At 45.3% G+C, this 22,615-nt stretch overlaps 1 protein-coding gene across 1 annotated transcript; it reads left to right on the top strand.

Annotated features, from left to right (window-relative positions):
• Positions 1–247: 247 nt before the first annotated feature.
• On the top strand, positions 248–22,615 carry UPF1 (UPF1 RNA helicase and ATPase; the record flags this gene model as incomplete). The annotated part of the gene is made up of 24 exons (XM_084276284.1): positions 248–472; positions 6,419–6,561; positions 6,981–7,070; positions 7,608–7,775; positions 8,653–8,833; positions 9,390–9,551; positions 10,201–10,285; positions 10,461–10,559; positions 10,749–10,857; positions 11,652–11,811; positions 11,929–12,047; positions 12,318–12,482; positions 12,707–12,821; positions 13,009–13,152; positions 13,575–13,788; positions 14,000–14,117; positions 15,640–15,796; positions 16,789–16,931; positions 17,553–17,727; positions 18,421–18,502; positions 18,793–18,954; positions 19,287–19,504; positions 19,960–20,082; positions 20,198–22,615. The coding sequence occupies 23 exons, from the start codon at positions 248–250 to the stop codon at positions 20,077–20,079; spliced, it is 3,354 nt and encodes a 1,117-aa protein (XP_084132410.1). The 3' UTR covers positions 20,080–20,082; positions 20,198–22,615.

The following is a 22,615-nucleotide window of genomic DNA, read 5'->3' as shown; positions in this document are numbered from 1 at the left end:
TCTCCGGCGGCGCCCGCCCGCCGCCTCGGCCGCCTCCTTCCGCCGTTGGCTCCGGCCGCGTGGGGCCGCCCGAGCGGGGCAGCGGCGGGGCTCGCTGGTGGCCGGTTGGCGCGCGCGGCCTGGTGAGCGCGGCGGATCCCGCCGCTCGCGTAACGCGGCGCCCGGGCTCCCTGAGGTTGAGGCCCGGCCGGCTCGGGCGAGGCGAGGGGGTGGGGAGGAAGCGCCGCTTCTCCTCGCCGCCGCCGCCATGAGCGTGGAGGCGTACGGCCCCAGCTCGCAGACCCTCACCTTCCTGGACACCGAGGAGGCCGAGCTGCTCGGCGCCGACACGCAGGGCTCCGAGTTCGAGTTCACCGACTTCACTCTCCCCAGCCAGACTCAAACCCCGCCCGGGCCGGGGCAGGCGGGGCCGGGACAGGGACAAGGCCCCCCCGGAGCGGGGCAGGGGCCGCCGGGACCGATCGAAGCACAGGTGAGTCCGCGGGCGGAGGCGGGGTGTGTGTTGGGGAGCGGGGCGGGGGGGGGGGGGGGGGTTCAGGGCGTCTCCGCCGCCGGGGTGGGGGGGGTGTGGGGGGGTCCGGAAGGGGCGGGCGGGCCGGGCCGTGGGGCCGGCGAGGGGAAGCCCTGGGCGGGATGCGAGCTTGGGCGCTGTGCCCCCGGCAGCGCCGGGCGGGGAAGTGGAAGCCGCGTGTAGCTGCTTCGCTTGCCCCGCGGAGGGGAGGCTGCCGCCTGGGGAGCGGGACCGCACCGCAGGCCGGCGGCCCCGGCCGGTAGCGGGGGCCGGGCCCGGCAGCCGGGCGCTTCGTTGCTGCCCTGTAAACGGGGAGAGCGCGCCCAGGATGAAACTTGGGGCCGCTGGTGAAGCCCTGCGGGCGCTGTCGTGACAGCTGTGGCGCTTGCGGGCGCGATGCCGAAGTCAGGCATCAGGAATGCTCCTGGATGTGGCTTCGGTTTCTTTCCCTCTTGCAGGGAACGTGGCTGTAGGTAGTGTTTGGCTATCAGAAGTTGAGTGCCGGGGGCATTCAGCGCTACTTACTTTTAATTTCTTCCGAAGACTAAAAGCAAAATATGCTTTTAATTTCTTTTTTTTTGTCTGCTAAGCTGGTTTGTTTTGGGTTTTATGGGAGTGATAGTCGATATGGCTTGAGAGTTGAGTTCAGAGATCTGGTTCCTCAGGGCTTAAAAACAGGTGACTTTTTTTCCCTAAATACACAAGTGTAGAGCCTGTTGATGGCTGGTGTGTGTTTATTTAATATCCCATAAAAGCAAGAGAGAATTAGGCTTATATGCTCACAAGTGGGGAAGTGTGGCAGGTGATAACCTGTCACTGTGCTTCATCCTTGCTCTAGTAAAAAAAACCCCAACACCCTGAAGAAATCTCCCATGAATGTTTTTAAAGTAAAACTTTTCTCCATTTAAAGATGATGGAATATTCTGCTGAGTTTCATTACCTGTAGGTAAATATTAGTGTGTTCCTATTATTAGTGATCAAACGTTTGTAGGGTATCTGCATTCTAAAGGATGAATTTCAAGAGGAGTTGAAATCCTTTAGTTAAGTTTCTAGTCCTGAGCAGCTTGAGCAGGCTGGATTTTAACTTGCAAAACTCGATGTATTGGGGTGTGTAAATGTGGGTCCAGAAGTGAACAAACTGAAGACAGGCCAGTGTGTGCAGAGAACCTACAGGTGCACAACTGGAGGTGGTGTTACCCTGTCCTGGCTGTACAGGGTTTATCCTGGGACGAACTGAATGACTTCCTTGTGCCCAGCACGCTGTGTGTAGCCACTGTGGTGTGACCTGCTCCAGGAGAGTGTGCTTCTAAGAGTTAGAAATGTGACCCCATGGGGCTGTTTGCTTTCTGTTTACTCACAGCTTCAGGGTTTGGTAGATTGTGTCCACTTTGAGTATTGAGGTGTTGAAAGTATTAAGTAGTAGTGAAGTCCTGCCTGTGTACAGTCAGGCTGAACGTTAATTTTAGAAAAAAATGTCTCTTTTTTTTTAAATCAATCTTAGTTTTTAAAGCTGTAGTGGGTTCTGATCATTCCAGAACTCACTGTAGAGAATATGTGGCCAGAAGAAGACAAACCACCCCAAAATAAGCCTCATAAGCTAAAAGACCAGACAAGAGGATTAGTTTGTCTTTTTCTGTCTAAACATGTCTGAAAAGCCTTTGAAGTAAAGAGGGAAAAAAAAAATCTGGAGAGCACATTCAGGTGCTGCTGTGTCTGCTCTGGCAAGAGAGAAGGGTTTCTGTTTCGTTGGGGTTTTTAAACCCAGTGCATTTGTGATGTTTCTGCAAACCCCTATGCTCATCCTGTTCCTCGTTCTGACCTCAGAAACACAGGCTTTTGGGAGTGTGGGGAGAGTGTTTTTAAGTGTGGTGTCCTCCTGAGCTGAGGTACAGCAAAACCCAGGGCCCTGGATCTGTTTAGACCTGTATGTTTCAACGGTTTCATCTCTGATAAGATCAGAAGTTAGGTGCTTTTTAAAGATTCTGGGGAAAATTTTGCTGCCTTCACCAAATAATTGAAACTTGCTAAGTATTTTGGCAGGAAACATACTAAATAATAACTTCCAAGGCCCCAAAATTGATCCCATACAATTTGCTTAATTAGATGTTGCTGCTGGGATTATAATTAAAGCTATTTGAATAAATAATCTTTCTTTGGAAGTGGTAAACATTGGAGACATATTCCTTTACTCTGCTGTTCTGTACCCTAGTATCTTTTTAGTGTCCTCGTGTTTAAAAAAGATCAATTGAACAATACAGAGCACCTGATTTCTTAAGAAAATGTGATCGATTTAGGCAGTCTGCAAGAGCTTCCTTTCTCAACGTACATTTAACAAATAGTTTAAGAGGATATTGTTACAATTGATTAGTGTCCAGTTGACAAAAGATGGTGAGAGGTGAGTAGTGCAGAAGCAGTCTGCGGGAAACTCTTATTTCCATTGCTTGTGTGTAATTAAAATCAAACCTAGGAATAGATTTTTTCCAAATATTTTAAGATAAACTCTGATTTCTGCCTTATTTTTTCCCCTCTTCCTTAGCTATGATGCTAGGAAGCATCCAAGTGCTCCACAGGTCTGTGATGGACAAGGCACTTGGTGTCCATGTGCCAGCCAAGCTGTTGGAGTGAGCGGTGGAAGGAGGCTGGGTCACCTAGTCGATTTTTGGTCTAGAACTATGGGGGCTGGATTTAATTTCCAGTTCAAACAGTCTTTTTGTCCTAGCAAAATGACTTACTCCTTGTTGCTCAGGTTCCCATCTGGAATCACAGCATACTCCACGTTGCTTTGGAGTTGCCGTAGGGCTGGGTGCTCTCAGTAATATCCCCTTCCTCATTTCGAAAGAGAAAGCAGATTAGCAGAAGAGATTGTAATAAGCTACAGTAAATAGCAGCTTTTCTACAAACAAGTAGTTGGCTTCCCCATGCGAGTCAAAAGTATGTATTTCCTTTTCTCAGGCCTGAGTGAGAGTTCCCTGGATGGGGACAGTGTGAGTGGGTGTCCTGCGGCTGCTCCGGGGCGCCTTGCCGCATTGATGGGGCTGCGGTCCCGTAACGAGAGCGCTCTGCTAGCAAAATACCTACTGAACTGCAATTACTCTTCTTGTTACGGCTTGAAACCTACCACTTTAAAGGAGTGCTGTGTGGAGTGGATGTAGCTGCAACCCCTGATGTGGGTGGGGTACGTTAGCCGGAAGCACTAGGAGAAAATAGGATGGTAATACCTGTTAGCACTGGTCTGGGGACTGTCTCGCAGGGGCAGTGGAAACCACTGTGTGAGTTATGTCATCTGCTTCACTCCTGTGTAGCTCGCTTCCCTGGACCTTTGCTGTTGTGTCTTGAACAAGGGTTTAGAAGCCAAAAAAGGAGCGAGGGAGGGACCTTGGTGAGAGCTTCAGAGCACCTCAGCGTTCAGACTGCAGTAGCTGCTAAACTTGCTGTGCCAGAAGTTTCAGTCAACACTTTTAAAAGAGAGAAGCTCCCCCCCCACACCTTATACAACAGTTGGTGGTGCCAGATTTTTAATAATATGCACATAGGCTAACATCACAGTAGGTTTTAGAACAATAGTTGAGTCACTTCCTCGTTGTGTGCCTGCCAAGGCCCCGTACTCGCTGCTGGATTTTCATAGTAACAGGTGACATCACTCCTGCCTAACTCGGAGAGGGTAGGCGCTCCCCGGGGTGTAACTACCAGTCACCTGGTGCACAAGTACAAACAGCGTGCAGTTGGTGTAGTTTCTTGGGTTTCTGCCTTTAAAAGAAAGCTTTATGATTTTATTACCATCCAGCAATCTGGCTTTTGAATGAGCAACCAAAGAACATGGATTTAACGTGTCACCCCATGTGGATAATAATGTGTTGTGGCTCCTTGGAACAGGCTGATAGAAATCCACCTGTGAGTGCCTGGTGTTCACCCTTCTCAGAAACTGGGGTTAGCTTAAGGCTTTGGAGTTCCATCATCAGTTAATAACTTATCTTCATGCTTTATAAAATGGTACTATCTATTTAAAATGGTTATTTATCTTCAAACATCTGTGGAGATGCTGTTACACAGCGAGCTGATTGGATTTGGGTTCATCATACTAATGGGTTGCTGCCTTCTACTGCAGTTTCTTTGTGTTTTTGCCTTTTTCACTCTGCTCCTTTAGCATGCTCTATGCTGACAGTTCCTTTTGGCTGATCCTTTCTATTAAAAGCCAGTACTTGGAGGTAACAGCAATAAAAAGCCATACCATTTAGGCTGTGCTTTGTAAATGCACCTCATTTCATTTGAAGATAATGAAACAGAACTTGTGTGCTGTTGAGTCCAGTTCCTTCCTGCCCAGGGCAAATGTGAAGTGGCTCATATTTATTTTTAAATTTAACTCTTGCAATTGGCTGTTAAATTTTCATGTGCAATACTGAAACTAGCTTGAGTGGAATCCAAATGAGGCCTCCAGAGAAGTAAACTCGTCTTGATTTGCTTAAGAGTTGCAGTGTTAAAAATACTACAGCAACTGTTTCTATTAAATGTATTTTAGCAGAGATTGTGTTCTTCTCACTGTGGACAGCTTTCTCAGCTCTTACCAGGATTAAGGTACAGACACCAGATAAATTGCATTAAATGTGTAAGTGCAATAGGGTTATTAACATCCTGTATTGAGAGGCAGAGGCCTTGAATGGCTCTTATGCTCCTGTTTAATGGCTAATTAAAATTTCCAGGACTAAATATTTATCTCATCTTGTCTAATGCAATACCTTTAGAAACAGTTGGGGGTTTTAATGAACCTGATGACTTTGCTCTGACAGAGAACCTGTCTCATCCTGGATGTCTCTTTAATACTGCGTTAATCGTTGCAGTCACCCTGGTGGTTCCTTTCCCACCTCCTTCCCCTCAAGCATACCATAATCCCCAGTTACCTCCTCTTAGATTTTGGGGAGATCTTGCTGAACAGGCCAAAGAACTCAATAATTAGGTGAGCAAAGTTTTGAGGGGTGTGGGATCTAGCTGCCTTGGAGGTTCTTGACAGCATCATGTTAAGGTGCTGGAGCCCCCCAGGGCTGCTGGTCTGTGGAGACAGAGGGGTGGAATCAAACCAGAGCACGGGTGAGGCCTGAGGACCAGTGGCTGCTGTATCTGTGCTGAAACCTGATTTGTGACATTCACACTTCCTGATGCTCCTTCCTAGGGGTAAACACGCTGTTCTCTGTGGCCAAAAAGAGTTATTTTTAGCCTGAGCAACACTCGGTGTGTAAAAGCTGCTGACGCAGCACCAAATGTCGCAGAACGTGGTGGCTCTGGCAGCGTGTTTCCGTGGAAGGAGAGAGCTCACCTGGCTTCAGGTGCTGTGCTAGCACACGGGGGCTCTGAAGTGTGTTGCCCTGAACACTGGAGCTGCATTACTCAGTTTGGACTCCTGCAGTTTTCTTGGATAACTTGAAGAGGCCTTTATTTTTTTAAAGGAAATCATGTCCTAGCTTCTGATATCTTGGGGAGGGGGACACACACATTGATTTGGTGGATAGAGGACAGCAGGAATGTGTGGGGAAAGTCCTGTGTGCAGTAAAGATCCTGTTTTCAGGGAGATTCCTGGAGCAAAATACAGGATGAAAAACAATGTTTAACACGGCTGGAATTGTTTAAATGGAGTTTTGTGTGTTGTGTGAGACTATGGAAAAATGTAATCTGCAGAACAGCAATCAATCTTCTTTTGTTAACTTTTTGCTGCTTATCACTTAAAACAGGAGCTAACGAAGCAAGTATTGATTATATAACTGGTATGAGTTTGTTCTCACCAGCGTTTTTCTTTCCTTTTGAGAGTTTCCAAATTAAACACAAGTTTGTGCTTTGAGGGGTAGGGATTGCTGTCCTGAGCTTTATGGTTTTAGTCTGTTTTGATTGTATAGCTTCACTGCTGGCCTTGTATTTCAGGTTAATGGACCCGATGGCATTCTGCAGAACGGAGCTGTAGATGATAACGTGGCTAAAACCAGCCAGCTTCTGGCAGAGCTGAATTTTGAAGAGGATGAAGAAGATACCTATTACACAAAAGATCTTCCTGTGCACGCTTGCAGGTAAGGCCTGATCTTTGCCCCAGGTTTATTCCCAGGGGGCAGGAGCACTTTGTGCAAGTGAAAGGTGTGTGCTCAAGGGGGTTGGGGATTTTGAGAGGAGCTTCCTTGGAGACAGCCACACACCAGTAGGAAGACGGTGCCCTCTGGTGAGCTCTTGGTGCTGCTTACAGCTGCCATGTCCCACCGATCTCTGAGCTCCCTGGAGGAACAAAGGCGAAGCTGGGGAGGGATGGTAGTTATGGAGTGTTCCCCTCCTGTTCCAAGTCACAAACCTCCCCCGTGTTTGATACCTTCAGCAGCACTTGTGTTCCCTGATTTCCACTTCCCTTGTTTTCACACATTACTAGATAGGTTAAGTCTTGTGTTTCTGATAAGCTGGTGCCCAATCACTTCCTGTTGTGTTTTATTTTTGATTCCAGCTACTGTGGTATCCATGACCCTGCTTGTGTGGTTTACTGTAACACCAGCAAAAAGTGGTTCTGTAATGGGCGTGGAAATACATCTGGCAGGTAAATGGTCAAATGATGGCAGTAACAACAGTCCTGTTCTAGAGCGTGTGTTTGGGAGTGATATGATGACTGTGACTTATGTATTGCTGGTAATTGAAGTCTGGTAGGTAAATGTGAGCCTCCAGCCTCATCTTTGGCTTTTCTGCTGTTACCAACTTACACCTCGATCTCAGCAAAACTCGAATTACTTTCTGTGAGGGAGGAACCACATCTGTGTTCTGACAAAGCACAGTAGAACTGATGCTCTTGACCTGTGGAGCCTTGGGAGGCCTCTTTCAATTAGCAGTAACAGAAAGATTTTCTTACACATTACCTGTTCTTTCACACTGATCTGCCTTAAAGCATTCATGCACTGAGAAGCCGCTGAAGCTGTGTTGGCAGTATCTTGGCTGGGATGAAAAGAGATCTTACCAATGTCTGCCACAGCATAAATAGGTTTTGTTTGCATCTTTTAATAACTGAGCTAATATATTAAGTTAGGACGAAATCTGATTTTCCTGTTAACCTCATAAATTTCTATATCCTTTCTGGTTTCAGCCACATTGTTAATCATCTTGTGAGAGCGAAGTGCAAAGAGGTGACTCTCCACAAGGATGGACCTCTAGGAGAGACTGTCCTGGAATGCTATAACTGTGGATGTCGTAATGTTTTTCTCCTTGGCTTTATTCCAGCCAAGGCAGACTCTGTGGTGGTTCTGCTGTGCAGGTGAGAGAATGCCTTTGCTGGCACACTTGTGTCAAGTGTATTGATGACTCTGTTTCTGAAGGGTAAAGTTTGCTTTTATTTTGTACCAGAATGCATCCTACACTCTAATTTGCCACCGTGTTTCTTTTAGATCATCATATAAACTTCAGGAGTTGTATACGAGTAGTTAATGAGATAAAGAAACGCTATTTTACTGGGAAAATGTGTTCTATAGAGGAGTGTTTCTCCCAAATGAAGCAGTCCCTGATGGAGGAAAGGTGTTTTCCTTAAACTGGGGTTATTTTTTTCCCCACATTTGGAAGAGTAACAGATCAGTTCAGGAAACTACTCTGGAGTAGTGACTCTGTTATGAGTTACTTTCTGGCAGCTGATAGAGGTATTTCAAGACAAGGGTAAATGGGAAATTATTCTGACAGGATCTGTCAGAAGTAGTGATTTTATGAGACTGTATTTTTATTAAATGCTGTTATTTAACTGTGTGTGTGACAGTAGAAGGTGTGTTTCTATGCAATGAGGTTTTTCTATTTGTTTAAACAGCAGATAGGAAGTAATCCCACATGTTATCAGGTATAATATACGTGTCCATATGGGCTGTAACCACCATCAAAGTTGTATCATATTTAATATATTAGATGCTGAAATTTTTAGTTCTAGAAACATCCAAGCAATACTAACGATACAGAGCAATCCCAGTGCTGAAATAGTAAGTTTAGGAACTAAAGATTGAATTGGCCTGGCAGGCTAGGATGGCTTTTCCCTTTTAATTGAGATTTGAGTTGTTTTAAGAACGTGATAAACCTGGTTTTACGCTTCACACAGAGACTTGCTCTTACACTTGTCTAATTGAATAATTCTTTTCAATGTTTTGGTTGTGCAGGCAGCCATGTGCCAGCCAGAGCAGTTTAAAGGATATTAATTGGGACAGCTCACAGTGGCAGCCTCTCATCCAAGATCGCTGCTTCCTTTCGTGGCTGGTGAAGATTCCATCTGAACAGGAGCAGTTGAGAGCACGTCAGATCACAGCTCAGCAGATTAACAAACTGGAAGAACTTTGGAAGGTACCTGCTTCTTTTCAAACACTGGTTGGGTGGTACCAACTCCTGATTTTGTGGGGTTTGTGAAGGGTAAGATAGCTTTAGCAACTGCATAAGGCAGGGAACATGGCTAAATCACAAGAGATTTAAATCTGCAAGTAATGCAACTGGGAGTTGATCAGAGGACTCAGGAGATCACTTATCAAAGTTGGAAAGCTTCATCCCTTAGGTCCTTCAGCTCAGTTAAAGTTGCAGTGTCAGGCAATCTGAAGAAAACCCACAACTTCCCTATATTGGTTCTTTCACTTGTTTATTCCTTACGTGATGAGTAGCTGAGGGAACTTAGGCCCTGCTTGGTCTTGTTACTGCTTTTTGAGAGGGTTTTTTTGTACATCCTCTAGTACATAAGACATGATTGGTCATGAGTGAGCGTGAGATACAACATCTTGGTGTAGTTTTAACTGGTGGTTATGATCCTGTAGTAATAGGACGTGGTATTACGGGATCTGTTTGTGCACTGAGATTGTCACTTGTTTATGCTTAAGACTTTGAAACAAAATGTTTGTGTGTGAAATTGTAGGAAAATCCATCTGCAACCCTTGAGGACTTAGAAAAGCCTGGTGTGGATGAAGAACCTCAGCACGTCCTGCTTAGATATGAAGATGCTTATCAATACCAGAATATATTTGGTCCTCTAGTCAAGCTTGAGGCAGACTATGACAAGAAACTCAAGGAGTCTCAGGTAATGCCTGTTGGAGGGGGCTTCTGACCTCTTCTCTGGTATCAAACACATGCTCACTGTTCGTGGTGCAGAAGAAAGGCTGAAGTTAAATAAATGTCCTTGTTAGGGTACGATTACATCACAGGAGTTACAGTAGTAATGGTGATACGTGATAATGGGGAGAAAAAAGAAAACACCTCAAACTGAGGTTTTAACAAAAGAGCTTGAAACACTTGCACTTCTGTCTTTGCCACATTCAAAGCTTATCTTTCCAAGAACCATATTCTATTACAGAACAGCAACTTGGCCACCTTCTCTTACCTTATCCTCACAACCTGCAGTTACCTCTGTCAGAGTTTCCAGTCAAACTTGAATTATATGAGGCCGTGCAAGGGCTTAATTAATGTTTTAAAGGTGGGGGGAGAGAATAAAGCAGGTGCTGATTAGGACTTTGCTTTTCATTAACTAAGTAACTCTTGTAGAACAGAATTATCTTCTGTGCATGATGTGAGCTCAGTCCAGAAGAGTAAATGCAGATACTTGCCTACACAGTCATGTTGGAACAGCAAGTTTTGTGTGTCCACTGTTTTGAAGTATAGAGCAGTGAGGGCTGTGGTAGTTGGCAGACAGCTCTTTAAGAACATAATGGATGTCTTGTCTTTACTGTTAGACCCAAGATAACATCACAGTCAGATGGGACCTGGGCTTGAACAAGAAAAGAATTGCTTATTTCACTCTGCCAAAGACCGATTCAGGTAATGACAGCTTGATTGTGTGATTTCTGGGTTTTATGCCTGGTGAATCACATCCGTGTTTAAAGAAAGAACTGTGATGATCTGGCCTGGGATATAAGATAGTACTGTAAGGGTTTTGTGTTGGGGGGTGGTTGTTCTTTGACTGTTCTGAGAGTGGCTTTTCCTTCCTTTGCAGATATGCGTCTTATGCAAGGAGATGAGATCTGCTTGAGGTATAAAGGAGACCTGGCCCCTTTATGGAAGGGAATCGGTCATGTTATCAAAGTTCCTGATAGTATCCTTTACTTAGTGAGCCTTCAGGAAGGCTTCATTAAAGCTGAGATCTCTGAGAAAGCAGTAAATATGTACAAAACCAATTTTGAGATCATCCTAATTGGTCAGGAGGGTCTGCTAAAAAGGAACAAATTGGGAAAAATAAAATTCAAATTTTTGCTATAGATTACTACTTAACGAGGTTCTACAGATTATGGTGATGAGATCGCCATTGAGCTGAGGAGCAGCGTTGGAGCGCCCGTGGAAGTTACTCATAACTTCCAAGTGGATTTTGTATGGAAGTCTACTTCATTTGACAGGTACTGAGAAAGCACTCCAGAATGTGTGTGTTCTGTTACTTTCAATGGGAGCTTTGGACAAGCTGGCAATTGAAATCTTGACTGTGATGAATGCTTCAAGTCCAAGAACACGTGGCAGGCTCTTCATAGAGCAGCAGGCCTGATTTTAATTAGAAGTGGTAATAGTCTGAATGCCATCAAAGTGTTGCTCTTATTTTGAAGGCACCCTTAAAGTTTGTCACAGATACATCAAGGTAATGCATAAACCAGAGGGGGTTACATTTAGTAGCACTTGGCATGTAAGAAGAAAAACTCCCAGTGTAGTTCAGCTTCCTGACTCTGCTCCATCACCAAGTGTGCTCTGAGTTAGTTGGCTTCCCTAAACTTTGAATCACTTCAGCTGAGATGTCAGGGAATTTGAGTTGGCTGTGGGGTCAGTAGGCTTCAGGAGTCTGTACTGCATTTTGTAAGACAGGAGTGTGTTTATTAGCCTGGAAGAGCTGTACTGAGTACAATTTTTCTTCGAATCTTGCACCTAAAATGACTGCTTTAGATTCTGTTGAAGGCTGGTGTTTCTCTACAGATCTTTCTGGTTATAATACTTCATATTCACATGAGGAAGAAAAGATCTGTGTCTTTCAGGTCTTGTTTTTGTGTCTCATGAACAGAATTGAGCATTCTATATTGTTCTCTTTTCCCAAAGCATATTTTAACTCATGCCTGATGTCTGATTAACCTTTGTGCAGGACACATGTGGATATTGTAGTTGAAGTCATACTGACTTTTTTCCCCCCTCTGTCCTTCCCTCACTTCAGAATGCAGAGTGCTCTAAAAACCTTCGCTGTCGATGAGACTTCGGTGTCTGGGTACATCTATCACAAGCTGTTAGGTCATGAGGTAGAAGATGTCATTATTAAATGCCAGTTGCCAAAGCGCTTTACAGCACAAGGACTTCCTGATCTCAACCATTCTCAGGTAACCTCATCTCCTCTCTACTACGCGCAAAGAATACGACAAGAGGATTTATGAATAGGTGTGGAACAGCTTTGTAACTCCCTGGGTGTTGAATGCTGAATACAAATGGTGTTACAGGTTTATGCTGTGAAGACTGTCCTGCAGCGTCCTCTGAGCCTTATTCAGGGTCCCCCTGGTACCGGGAAAACAGTGACATCAGCCACAATCGTCTATCATCTGGCCAGACAGGGCAACGGGTGAGAGCCATTCTCTAAATCTTTATGGATGATGTCACTTTATTAATGGTCAAAAAGTTGAATTGATTTTTAAAAATTAACTTGTAGCATTTGGGCTGAAAAGGCTTCCTAGAAGGGTGTTTTTCTGGGAAGAATTGTGCTTATTTCAAAAATTATTCTCCCACAGCCTATCTTTAAGGGGACGTGTGTCACAACGTGATTTTATTACAGGTCTAACGGGGAGAAGTTTACAGCTCACTGAAACATACTTTTTGTTTACTCTTTTTCAAGGCCTGTCTTAGTCTGTGCTCCCAGTAACATAGCTGTAGATCAGTTGACTGAGAAGATCCATCAGACTGGACTGAAAGTGGTTCGTCTGTGTGCTAAGAGTCGTGAGGCAATTGACTCTCCTGTGTCCTTCTTGGCACTGCACAACCAGATCAGAAACATGGATAGGTAAGAGATGGTTGAGGGGGGCAAGGGAAAAAAACCCAGCTTAAATACCATGGTGGACACAACTGGTTAACTGTGTAGGGACGACAGCTTCTATTTGCTTGATGTGATAACTTTTTTGGTTCCATACATGTGTCATTTGGTTTTACAATTGAGTGTCAGTGTAATTCTGCAAAGTTGTTAATTAGGCCATAAACCAAAACTCTTTGCTTGTTTGTTTTCTTTAGCATGCCAGAGCTTCAGAAGCTGCAACAGCTTAAAGATGAGACTGGAGAGCTCTCCTCTGCTGATGAGAAGCGCTACCGTGCGCTGAAACGAACAGCAGAGCGTGAATTACTTATGGTAAAGTTCCATTGGCAGCTTAAATAATTCCCTTCTCCCACTGGATGGTAGATGCAGTTTGCTGGTGGGGATCAGAGTACAGCTGAACTTGAGGGTGGGGTCCTGGACTGGTATTGAACACTACCATGTAGAAATAGTGTCTGTTGGATATCCAACTTGATTAACCCTGGTTGTGTTTGTGTCTCAGAACGCAGATGTGATCTGTTGCACGTGTGTGGGTGCTGGTGATCCAAGACTTGCAAAAATGCAGTTCCGCTCCATTCTGATCGACGAGAGCACCCAGGCTACTGAGCCAGAGTGCATGGTGCCGGTTGTCCTGGGAGCAAAGCAGGTAGGAGCTCTTGGATTCCACCCAAGGAAACAGATGTTACAAATAGAGGAAGTAGCATCGAGCAGTAATGTTCACATGTAGGCATGTAGAGATGCAGGATCCTTTTATGGAAGACACTTCCACTATACAGATCTAAATTACTTTAGTCCTGTTAGTTTTCTGTTTCCGTGGCTTAATCTTTGCCTAGAGCACGTTGGTCCTGTTGGAACAATCTGGAAACTGAGTAAGATTTTACTCTTTGCTCTTTTTAGTGAGGAGCTGAATAGCTAGCTGACACTAAAGGTCTATAAGGTTAAATGTGAAGCTTATTACAAATCAGACTGATTAGTCCCAAACATACTGTATAGCAGGACATCATTGTGGTTTCTAGCAATTGGACCAGCTTCAGAAAATACTGACTTGGCTCAAACTCTCTTCTGCAGCTCATTCTTGTCGGTGACCACTGCCAGCTGGGTCCTGTTGTGATGTGTAAAAAGGCTGCGAAGGCTGGTCTGTCTCAGTCTCTGTTCGAGAGGCTGGTGGTGCTGGGCATCCGGCCCATCCGCCTGCAGGTGCAGTACCGCATGCACCCCGCGCTCAGTGCTTTCCCATCCAACATCTTCTACGAGGGCTCCCTCCAGAACGGAGTTACTGCAGGTAAAGCAAGAAAAGCACATCTGCAAATGCCTTTTCTCCATTTTTTTTAAGGATAAAAAGGATTCTTTATTCTAGAGGAGCTTAATGATTTACTGTAGAGAATTGTCACTGTGTTTAGTCTTGAGTTTTTCAGGTGCTTTGTGTGAAAATGAGTGTTCTGGCCCAATAAGCAGTGCTGACTTCTTTTGCTGATTGTTTTTGTGCTCTTCAGCCGACCGTGTGAAAAAAGGGTTTGATTTCCAGTGGCCACAGCCAGATAAGCCGATGTTTTTCTATGTCACGCAAGGACAGGAGGAAATTGCAAGCTCAGGCACCTCTTACTTGAACAGGTAAACAAAATTCGACACTGAAATATAAACCTACTTAAAAATACATCTGAGAGAGACTGGGACAAATAAGGGAGGTTAAATGAATTGGTTAATAATCCTCTGACATCCCTTGGAGACTGTTAGGATTAATGAAGTTGAGGGAAGGGGCAATATACAGTTCCCACTGCAAACTAAATAGCTAAGCATTTCTCTACCCTTCAGAATCTCTGCAACAAAATCGATAGTGTTCTGTGTTCACCATAACTTGTGGTGTGGATAAAGGGGTAACAGCTAAATAAAGGCCGGTGCTCTCAGGGTTACTTTCTGTGAGGGTGGTTTCTGGGCTTCAGATGAGCCAACCCACAGGCCTCAAATGTGTGCTGGGATCCAGAACTTCAGTGCTATCGATGCTTGTGCTCTGCAGTTGCTCTAAACTAATAAAATGCTGTTTCCTATTAACAGCTGGGATTAGAAAGGCTTGTGTGCTGTCTCAGTAAGAGCTGCCATTGGGGTAGCGCAGCCTGAGCTGCATTTTGGAGCTGATTTGCCTTAGGCTCCCTTTACAGTAAAGGAAGAGAAAAAGCATCTCCAGTGGGAGCAGTTCCGATTTAAGTGGGTTTGAATTGTTCTGTGGAGGTGTGGGTTTTCCTTCACTGGTGCTCAAAGGAGCGTGGGACAATTAAGTGCCTAATACGTGGGATGAATTTGGGCCAGCAAGTAAACCAGCTGCAGTTGCAGCAGGAAATGCTGATCAAGTCCCATTTTGAAGCCAGAATTCCAGTAGCTCCTGAAGTCTTAAATTTTTGGCAGGGATGGGAATTTAATTTTGTTTTCTCTGCCCCTCTCTTTCTGCACATTCCAAGTTCATTTAAAAAAAAAATGAACTTAAAACATCTTGCTCTTCTTGGTATGCATTTGTTCATGTCCCTGGCACAGAGACCAGACCAACTTATGAACAATATCTGCTGTGATATTTTTAAATCTTGGTCTGTTTCATGAACAGCATGTGCAAGACTGCTGAACACAGCAAGCCAGACTGTGCACAAATAAATGGCACAATAGTTGGCTGACAGGGAGATTGGAATTAAAAACATTCTATATTTAAAACTTTTTAAGATAAAGCAACCGAAAGATCTGTGTGCCCAGCAGGCTGGAACACTTCTAATGATCTCACTCAAAGTACACGTGTACAGTTAACTCTGCTAAGAAGTTCCATTTCAGAACAAAGATGGAAATACATATAAGGAGAAACTTCTGTGTTGTTCTGGGATATCTCTTTGAGGTGTTGGCTTTTGCCCATGCTGCTCTAGCTGAGAGTATCGACACCTGGCCTAAGTCAAGAGGTGATAGTGGTTTGTGTTCCTGCAAAACTTAGAGTGCTTGAGCAGTGCAGTGTAGAATTGATCTTTTTCTTGAAGAAGCCTTCCTGACAAAAGGCTGGCACAGCAAACATGCTCAAGTGTGGGGGTTTTAGACACATTAGCTCACAGAAAGTTAGACCTAATGCCTTGATTATTCTGAAATAAACAACCTCTCTTTCTAGGACGGAAGCTGCCAATGTGGAGAAGATAACTACAAAACTATTGAAAGCTGGTGCCAAACCAGATCAGATTGGCATAATTACTCCTTATGAAGGTCAAAGATCCTATCTGGTGCAGTACATGCAGTTCAGTGGTTCCCTGCACACAAAGCTCTACCAGGTACGGAGTCATTGCACAAAGGAGAACACTTGGCTGCAGAGAAGCCAGAGAAGCCAGATGATATTGTGAAACTTCACTATATTTTCATTTTTAGTCTGCCTGCTTAGGTGTTGGTCTGTTTATTCCTGAGTAACCTTTGAGTTTGTGGTTAAGTAGACTGGGGAGAAGAGTTTGGGAGGTATTAAATGCCAGTAAGTGTCAGGGGAGCAGCTGGCCAGATAAAGGAGACAGCCCTGTTAAGGTCTCTGAAAGGAAGGCTTCAGTGAGTCCGTCCTCTGAGGACCTGTTGAGGCACAGAAGGGAGAGGTCAGCAGTGCTTCAGCTGTGGAAAAGCTTCAGTCAATTTGTGTCTTGGGTAAAGGCATCAAGCCAAGAGACATGCAGGAAACCAAGCTCCATAAATCCTGATGGCCATAGTATTTATTTGCTTGGGATGATGCCCTTCCATCAGGGGAACTCCTCTACTGAACATCAAAATCTGTTGCTACAAACAAGGCAGCTCTATGTTTAATACAGCCTGTTTTGCAATACTGAGAACTTGGTCAGTGTTTTCACTGGAGGAAAAGTTGGTGGAAAGACTTCTACTCCTGCCAGGAATGATCTGTCCCTCTGATTCAGGTTTCTCGGTAGCTTGGGAGCAGCAGTGCTAATTTGGAGTTGTCTTACTACTGGGTTTTGGAAGAGTCAGAAGTCTTTTTGGCAACATACCTAGGAAAGGGATGCTTTCCATAGCACAAATGCCAGTTTGGGGGAAATACGAGAACTGAAGAGTAGTGAACATAAAAGTGATTTGTCCTAAACTGAGACTGACTGTTCTCCTTCAGGGGAAATATTTAGTGACCAGTGGAATTACCAAACCATTTGTCATGACAAAAAAATAACATTTTTGTCAAAGATGGGAACTGCCAATGCATGGCCAACACGTTTTGTAATGCCTGTTGGTAGCATAACTCACTGTGCTTCCGTGATTTACGTGTCTTCCTCTCTTTCAGGAAGTGGAAATTGCAAGTGTGGATGCCTTCCAGGGCCGAGAGAAGGACTTTATTATCCTCTCTTGCGTGCGGGCCAATGAACACCAAGGAATAGGGTTTCTGAATGACCCCAGGCGTCTCAATGTAGCTCTTACAAGAGCAAGGTAAAGTCCTGCTGGACAGGTCTCTGTTCTAGACATTGAATGAGGCCTGTGTTTGGGGGACAACAGGCCTGTTCCCCACCTGGTTTAAAGCAGCCCAGAATTTCCATTTCCTACAGTTTACCAAGAGCAACTTCAGCTTCCTCACTGTTACCATTTGGCATCAGCAGTGTGTAGATACCAGCAGGTTGTTCCCTTTTGTTTGCAGGGCAGGATTCTTCCTTTCACCTGCTGCTTTACCCTTTCCAGTAACTCTTTTACCACTTTGCTTCTCTTAAAAAGGATTTGATTGCTGAGAAGGGCTCTGTGGAGTCCAGGCTGTATTAGTTGGCTGCTCTGGCTCCTGCCATCTTTCAGACCAGTGTGGTTGGTCGAGTGCGCTGGTGTGTTTGTCAAGCAGAAGGAAGCTTGGGATTATTGAGAAACAGGCTGCAGCAATCTCCTTTCAGGTGTTTTGTCATACTACAGGAGTTGTTTGCTGCAAACAAAACTACTGCTGCCATGGGGTTCTGTTAGGTGCCTTGATTTTCCTGCCAGAGAGAGAGATTTTGAGGCTGTTCTGACAGACGTGTAAGATGGCTCCTTTGTTAGCCAGTTACAGCTTGTTTGTCTGCTGTTCCTTAGGTACGGAGTAATTATTGTTGGGAACCCAAAAGCACTGTCTAAGCAACCCCTTTGGAATCACCTGCTGAATTACTACAAGGAGCAGAAGGTTCTGGTGGAGGGACCACTCAACAACCTCCGGGAAAGCCTCATGCAGTTCAGCAAGCCCCGGAAGCTTGTCAACACCATCAACCCAGTAAGTTGGCCTTCCCTGTCCCTCAGTTGTGGTGTGAAGCGACCTGGGGGTTGACTGATTAATTACAAGTGGATGGAATAAAGGGTGACCCACATACACCCATGTACCTATAGCTTTCCCTTTTGTTGCCTGGTTAATGCAATATGACCCAAGTAAGTGGCTGCTTCAGCTGCTCCTAACTGCAGCACTTGTAGAAAAGCCTCTTTGGGGCTTTTTTAAATAGCTCTGTACTGCAGAATTTTATGAGGGGGTAACTTCTGAGGTGAACCAAACATGAAGTGTTTTGTAAGATGGTGAGCTTGTTAGGCGTGTGTGCTTGAATCCTCAGCCTGCAAGTTCTATGCTTGGTCCTTTGACACAAAGTAAGTGGTCACTTGGGGGGCTTGTCAGCCATGACAAGATGGTGGTAGGAATAGAGCAAGGGAAAAACTGTCATCAGAACCTCAAAATAGACCAAAAATGGGAGTGTTTTATGGTCTGAGACAGGGTAAGTCCTTTTTTTTCCCCTTGTCATGTAGTTGAAAAGATTGTTGGGTCTTTTCCATGTCTTAGAACTAGTTAGCTTCCTCAGCACTAGTATGGTGTGTGTTATTTGTGGAATTTAGCTGATTTTGATCCAGAACAACTTCAGTGTAAATTAAAGTGCAAAGTTCTCAGTGCAAAGACATTGTCTAACTCCTCTGATGCTTCCAGGGTGCCCGTTTCATGACTACTGCCATGTATGATGCACGTGAGGCCATTATTCCAGGATCTGTCTATGACCGGAGCAGCCAAGGTAAGGGAAGCTTTCAAAGTTAACACCTTTATGGATTTGGTTTCCCCCCCAGCTAGTCCTTGGGGAATGGTATCTCACAGACTTCAAACCTTAAAATAGAGCACTACAGAAAAACATGGAATTTAAGAATGGAAAAGGGTCCTGATGTGCTGGGATTTTTGCACTCTGTATATTAGGAGCCCCTGCAGTCTAGCTCCTTGTCTGCTGTTACTGTTAAAAGCAGGAGTATGAATTGATTTTTGAAGACTTGGTGTATGTAAAATCACTGTGGCTTTTCCTCCCCTCCCCAGGGCGCCCATCCAACATGTACTTCCAAACCCACGACCAGATTGGGATGATCAGCGCTGGCCCCAGCCACGTCACTGCCATGAACATTCCTATCCCGTTCAACCTGGTGATGCCACCGATGCCGCCCCCGGGGTACTTTGGCCAGGCGAACGGACCAGCCGCAGGTACGGGGTGAGGGGAGCGTTACAAGAGCTGTATCTGGGGTCTGAAGTCAGAGAAAGGGGTTTGCTGTCCTTGCAGCTGTACTGGTGAGAGTGATAATGCTGTTTAAGTGGTCGGTCTTAGTTGTACAGAGCACAGACACAACAGCCTCTGGTGCGCGGCCCTTTGCCGTGTCTGTGCTGGTGGCTCTGCCTCTTCCTTTCTCCCCGCTTGCTACACCAAGTACATACAAAGCGGTGCATCTTGTGAGTGGTGGAGTCTGTAACAGAACAATGAGTTCTCAGCTGACTGATGCCTGGCTTCTCACTGTTGGTTGGAACACACGCTTTTCCAGGACGTGGGGCGCCAAAAGGAAAAACCGGTCGTGGTGGGCGCCAGAAAAACCGTTTTGGGATTCCAGGAACTAGCCAGTCAAACCTTCCCAACAGCCAAGCGAGCCAAGACGTGGTGTCCCAGCCTTTCTCCCAGGGTCCCCTGACTCAGGGGTATATCTCCATGAGTCAGCCATCACAGATGAGTCAGCCTGGGCTCTCCCAGCCAGAATTATCACAGGTAAGCGGCGTTTGATGTGTGGTCTGGTCTCTTCCCAGGGTTTTATCTCGTGCTGTGTGCACGTGCACTTCCTTATTTCTTAGTACTGAGGGAAAGGGAAACTAAACCCGTTCTCAGTCACTTGGCCATGGTGCTGCTTGTCTGCTGGGTGGGCTCTGAAGTAAAATACCTACCTGTGTTTAGGGAGGTGCTGTGTGTATAGACCTCAGCTCAAGCCCTGATGCTGAGCTACTTGCCTGCTCAGCAGCCAGCTGTGGGGAAGCACCTTTCTGGAAACTGTGCAGCAAAAAATTTTAAACTTTAAAAAAAGAAAAAGCCAAACCCAGCCTAACAAAACCCTAAGGAAACCCCTGAGACTGTACTGTGAACCTTGGCTGCTGGGTATTCTGCCCCTGTAAAGGGGAAACTTGAGCTGGGTAATGAGTGAGAGGCTTAACACACACTTTCATTTCCAGGACAGTTACCTTGGTGATGAGTTTAAATCTCAGATTGACGTGGCGCTGTCACAGGACTCTACTTACCAGGGTGAACGTGCATATCAACACGGCGGAGTGACGGGACTGTCACAGTATTAGAGTGTAAGGCACCCCAGGGTCACCCCCTGCTCCTTCCTCTTGATTTTAACATCCTGAACACAGCCTCTGCCCTGAGAGTGACAGACCTAATGCACCTGTGTCGCTTTCTTGCTTTCAGGTTGAGGAAGAAGAGCTAAGCTTGTGTGGAGCTTAGTTCATCAGCATTTTATTCTGGGTAATAAAAAAAATAAAATAAAATGGATACCTGTTTTCCACTGCTAAAACTGAAGCACCACTGTGTGAGAGCAACAGGAGAAAGAAACCAACCAACGGAGAGGAGAGAGAGAGAGAGAGAGAAAGGAGCGCGCGAGAGAGCCCACTGCTAGCTCACTGAGACAAGGAGACTGACCGGAGAGGAGAGAGAGCACCGACGGACTGGCTGGCGCCTCACTGGGAGGGCAACTCACCCCGAAATGAGTGGTCAGCCGAGTCCCTGCTCCCCCAGTCAAACACGCTCGAGAGAAGGGCCTTAAGCAGGTTTCACTTCATTCCATACTTCTCTTTGCGAGCAGGGCATTACTTTTCAGAGCAGATGGGGAGAGGAAAACCCTCATCTCAGAGTTGTTCTCGTTTTAAAGGGGTACTATATTTTAGCAGTTAACTGTTTACATTTTAGAAGCAGAGTATCGTGAGAGAGGGAGAGTTCCTGACTAAGTGACAGCAAGCCAAGCAGAGAAATCCAGCAGGACATAGCTGATGCTCAACTCTGAGATGCAGGTTTTGTTGTCCAACACTGGCTCTGAAATCCTAGTGTCATCGTGTCGCCCACATACCGAACGGGTCTTTCGTGACAAGGTGGTTTTAAAGAGATTCTTTCAAAGGAGCACTGAATTTTTAGAAGTTTGTCTCTGAATTCTTAGTGGTGGACCTGGGAGATCCTTGTTCTGAGAAGCTTACAAAAAAAAAAAAAGTTTAAAACAAAACTTAAATTAGAGCACCAACCTTGAGAACTTTCAGTGTGATTTAAAGTTGCAGCAATCAGCCTCTTCTTCCTACATTGGATAGCAGTTAGAGTGAAAGGAGCCTGCGCGCTCGAGCAGGAGGAGGGTTTCAAAGTGTTTTCTGTATGCTTTAATTGGCTACTGTCTGGACTCTACTCTGTGAAAAACAAGCCTTTCTGTAAGATGAACTTTGCGCTTGAAAGGGGATGGGTTCCTGTGCCCTTCGGCCCTGGAGGAAAAGATGCTAACAGGCCTGCTTCACTGGCTCCCTCAGCTCTGGGGAAGGAGTAGTGGAAACTGGGGATTATATTGGTTTTGAAGTAAAGACTCTACAATGTTACTGAAGCAGGTTGGGGAAAAAAAAAATGGACAAAGCAGGCGGTTGTTGGAAGGTGGCCTCTGATAGCTGGGTGTAACTAGAGATAATGGGTTAGGCTTTGGTGTGGCTTCTTCGGTGATTCACGCAGAGAGCTGAAAGATTCAGGTGTTAAACCAAACCCAGAGCCTATTCTTCAGGTAGTGGGGGCGGCCCTGCCATCGATGCTGGCTTGAGAAATAGCTGGAAGTCAGAACTGCAAACAGCACATAAGAGAAGCCATCCAATTTCTAAGTTGTACCCATGTCTTAAGTCATATGGGAACACTGGGAGCATTTTAGTTCTGTCTAAACCTTTTTAGAAACAGCGCAGAGAACTTAAAATTCCTACAGACCCCTCTTTATTGGATCCCTAAATTAGACTAACCTCTACCTCCTAATTGGCCAAGAACAGTAGAGAGCGAGTCACTAACCTGGGTGTTTTTAACCTTTGGATTAAGTTAGCTTTATACTCAAAGGGCTCCAAGTGTTTCTAGTCTTTTTTTTGGGGGAACTCAAAATACCTCTCATATGAATGTACTTCAACGACGTAAAAAGCACCCCACTTTTTGTAACTGGGGGGGAAGCCCTTTCATTACTGTCCTTTCTGTAGATTGTTGACCCGCTTTCATAACCTGTATTTGCTGTAGTTTCCCAAGAGTGTCTCTCCCCCAGTGCAGACCTGGTGTAGCATACCCACAGACCGTGAGTAGTGTGCACATAAACATGGAACAGGTGTTCAGATCTTTTGTTCAGTCCTGCAGTTTGGGAACTGCAAAAGAAACTTTCCAGAAATGAAACCCATTCTTTTCTTACAAAAAAAACAACCCCTCCAGCGTTAAGACTTCTAAAATGTGAAAGAATGGAGAGACAGGCCACCTTCCTTCCAGTAAGATGGACTGTTTTATTTATTAACATTGCCGAAGGGCTTTTTAATTTCTTTCCTTCTGTAGGCTGCGTAGCTGCGTAGACTTTTGGGATAGGTTTAAGCTGTAACCCTCTGTGCAATGCAATCCATTGAGTAACGTAACCCCCCCTCCTCTGCCCTCGCCCCCTTTATTTCACTGATGGGAATGCTTGCCTCTGCTTTGTGCTGGTTTTTTCCTTTGTAGCAGTTACTCTGAGTTTTATAAATCCAGACATCAGTGCTAGCACGGTGTTAACTCTTTTTGATTTTGTCTCAGTTTGTTTTAAACCTGTTTGTCATCAATAAAATATTAATAAACAGCTCTTGCATTCAA

This window comes from Gallinula chloropus (assembly GCF_964237585.1).
Source record: "Gallinula chloropus genome assembly, chromosome: 28".
Classification (NCBI taxonomy): domain Eukaryota; kingdom Metazoa; phylum Chordata; class Aves; order Gruiformes; family Rallidae; genus Gallinula; species Gallinula chloropus.
Note: the sequence above shows the minus strand (reverse complement) of the source record. Positions and strands in the feature narration are given on the sequence as shown.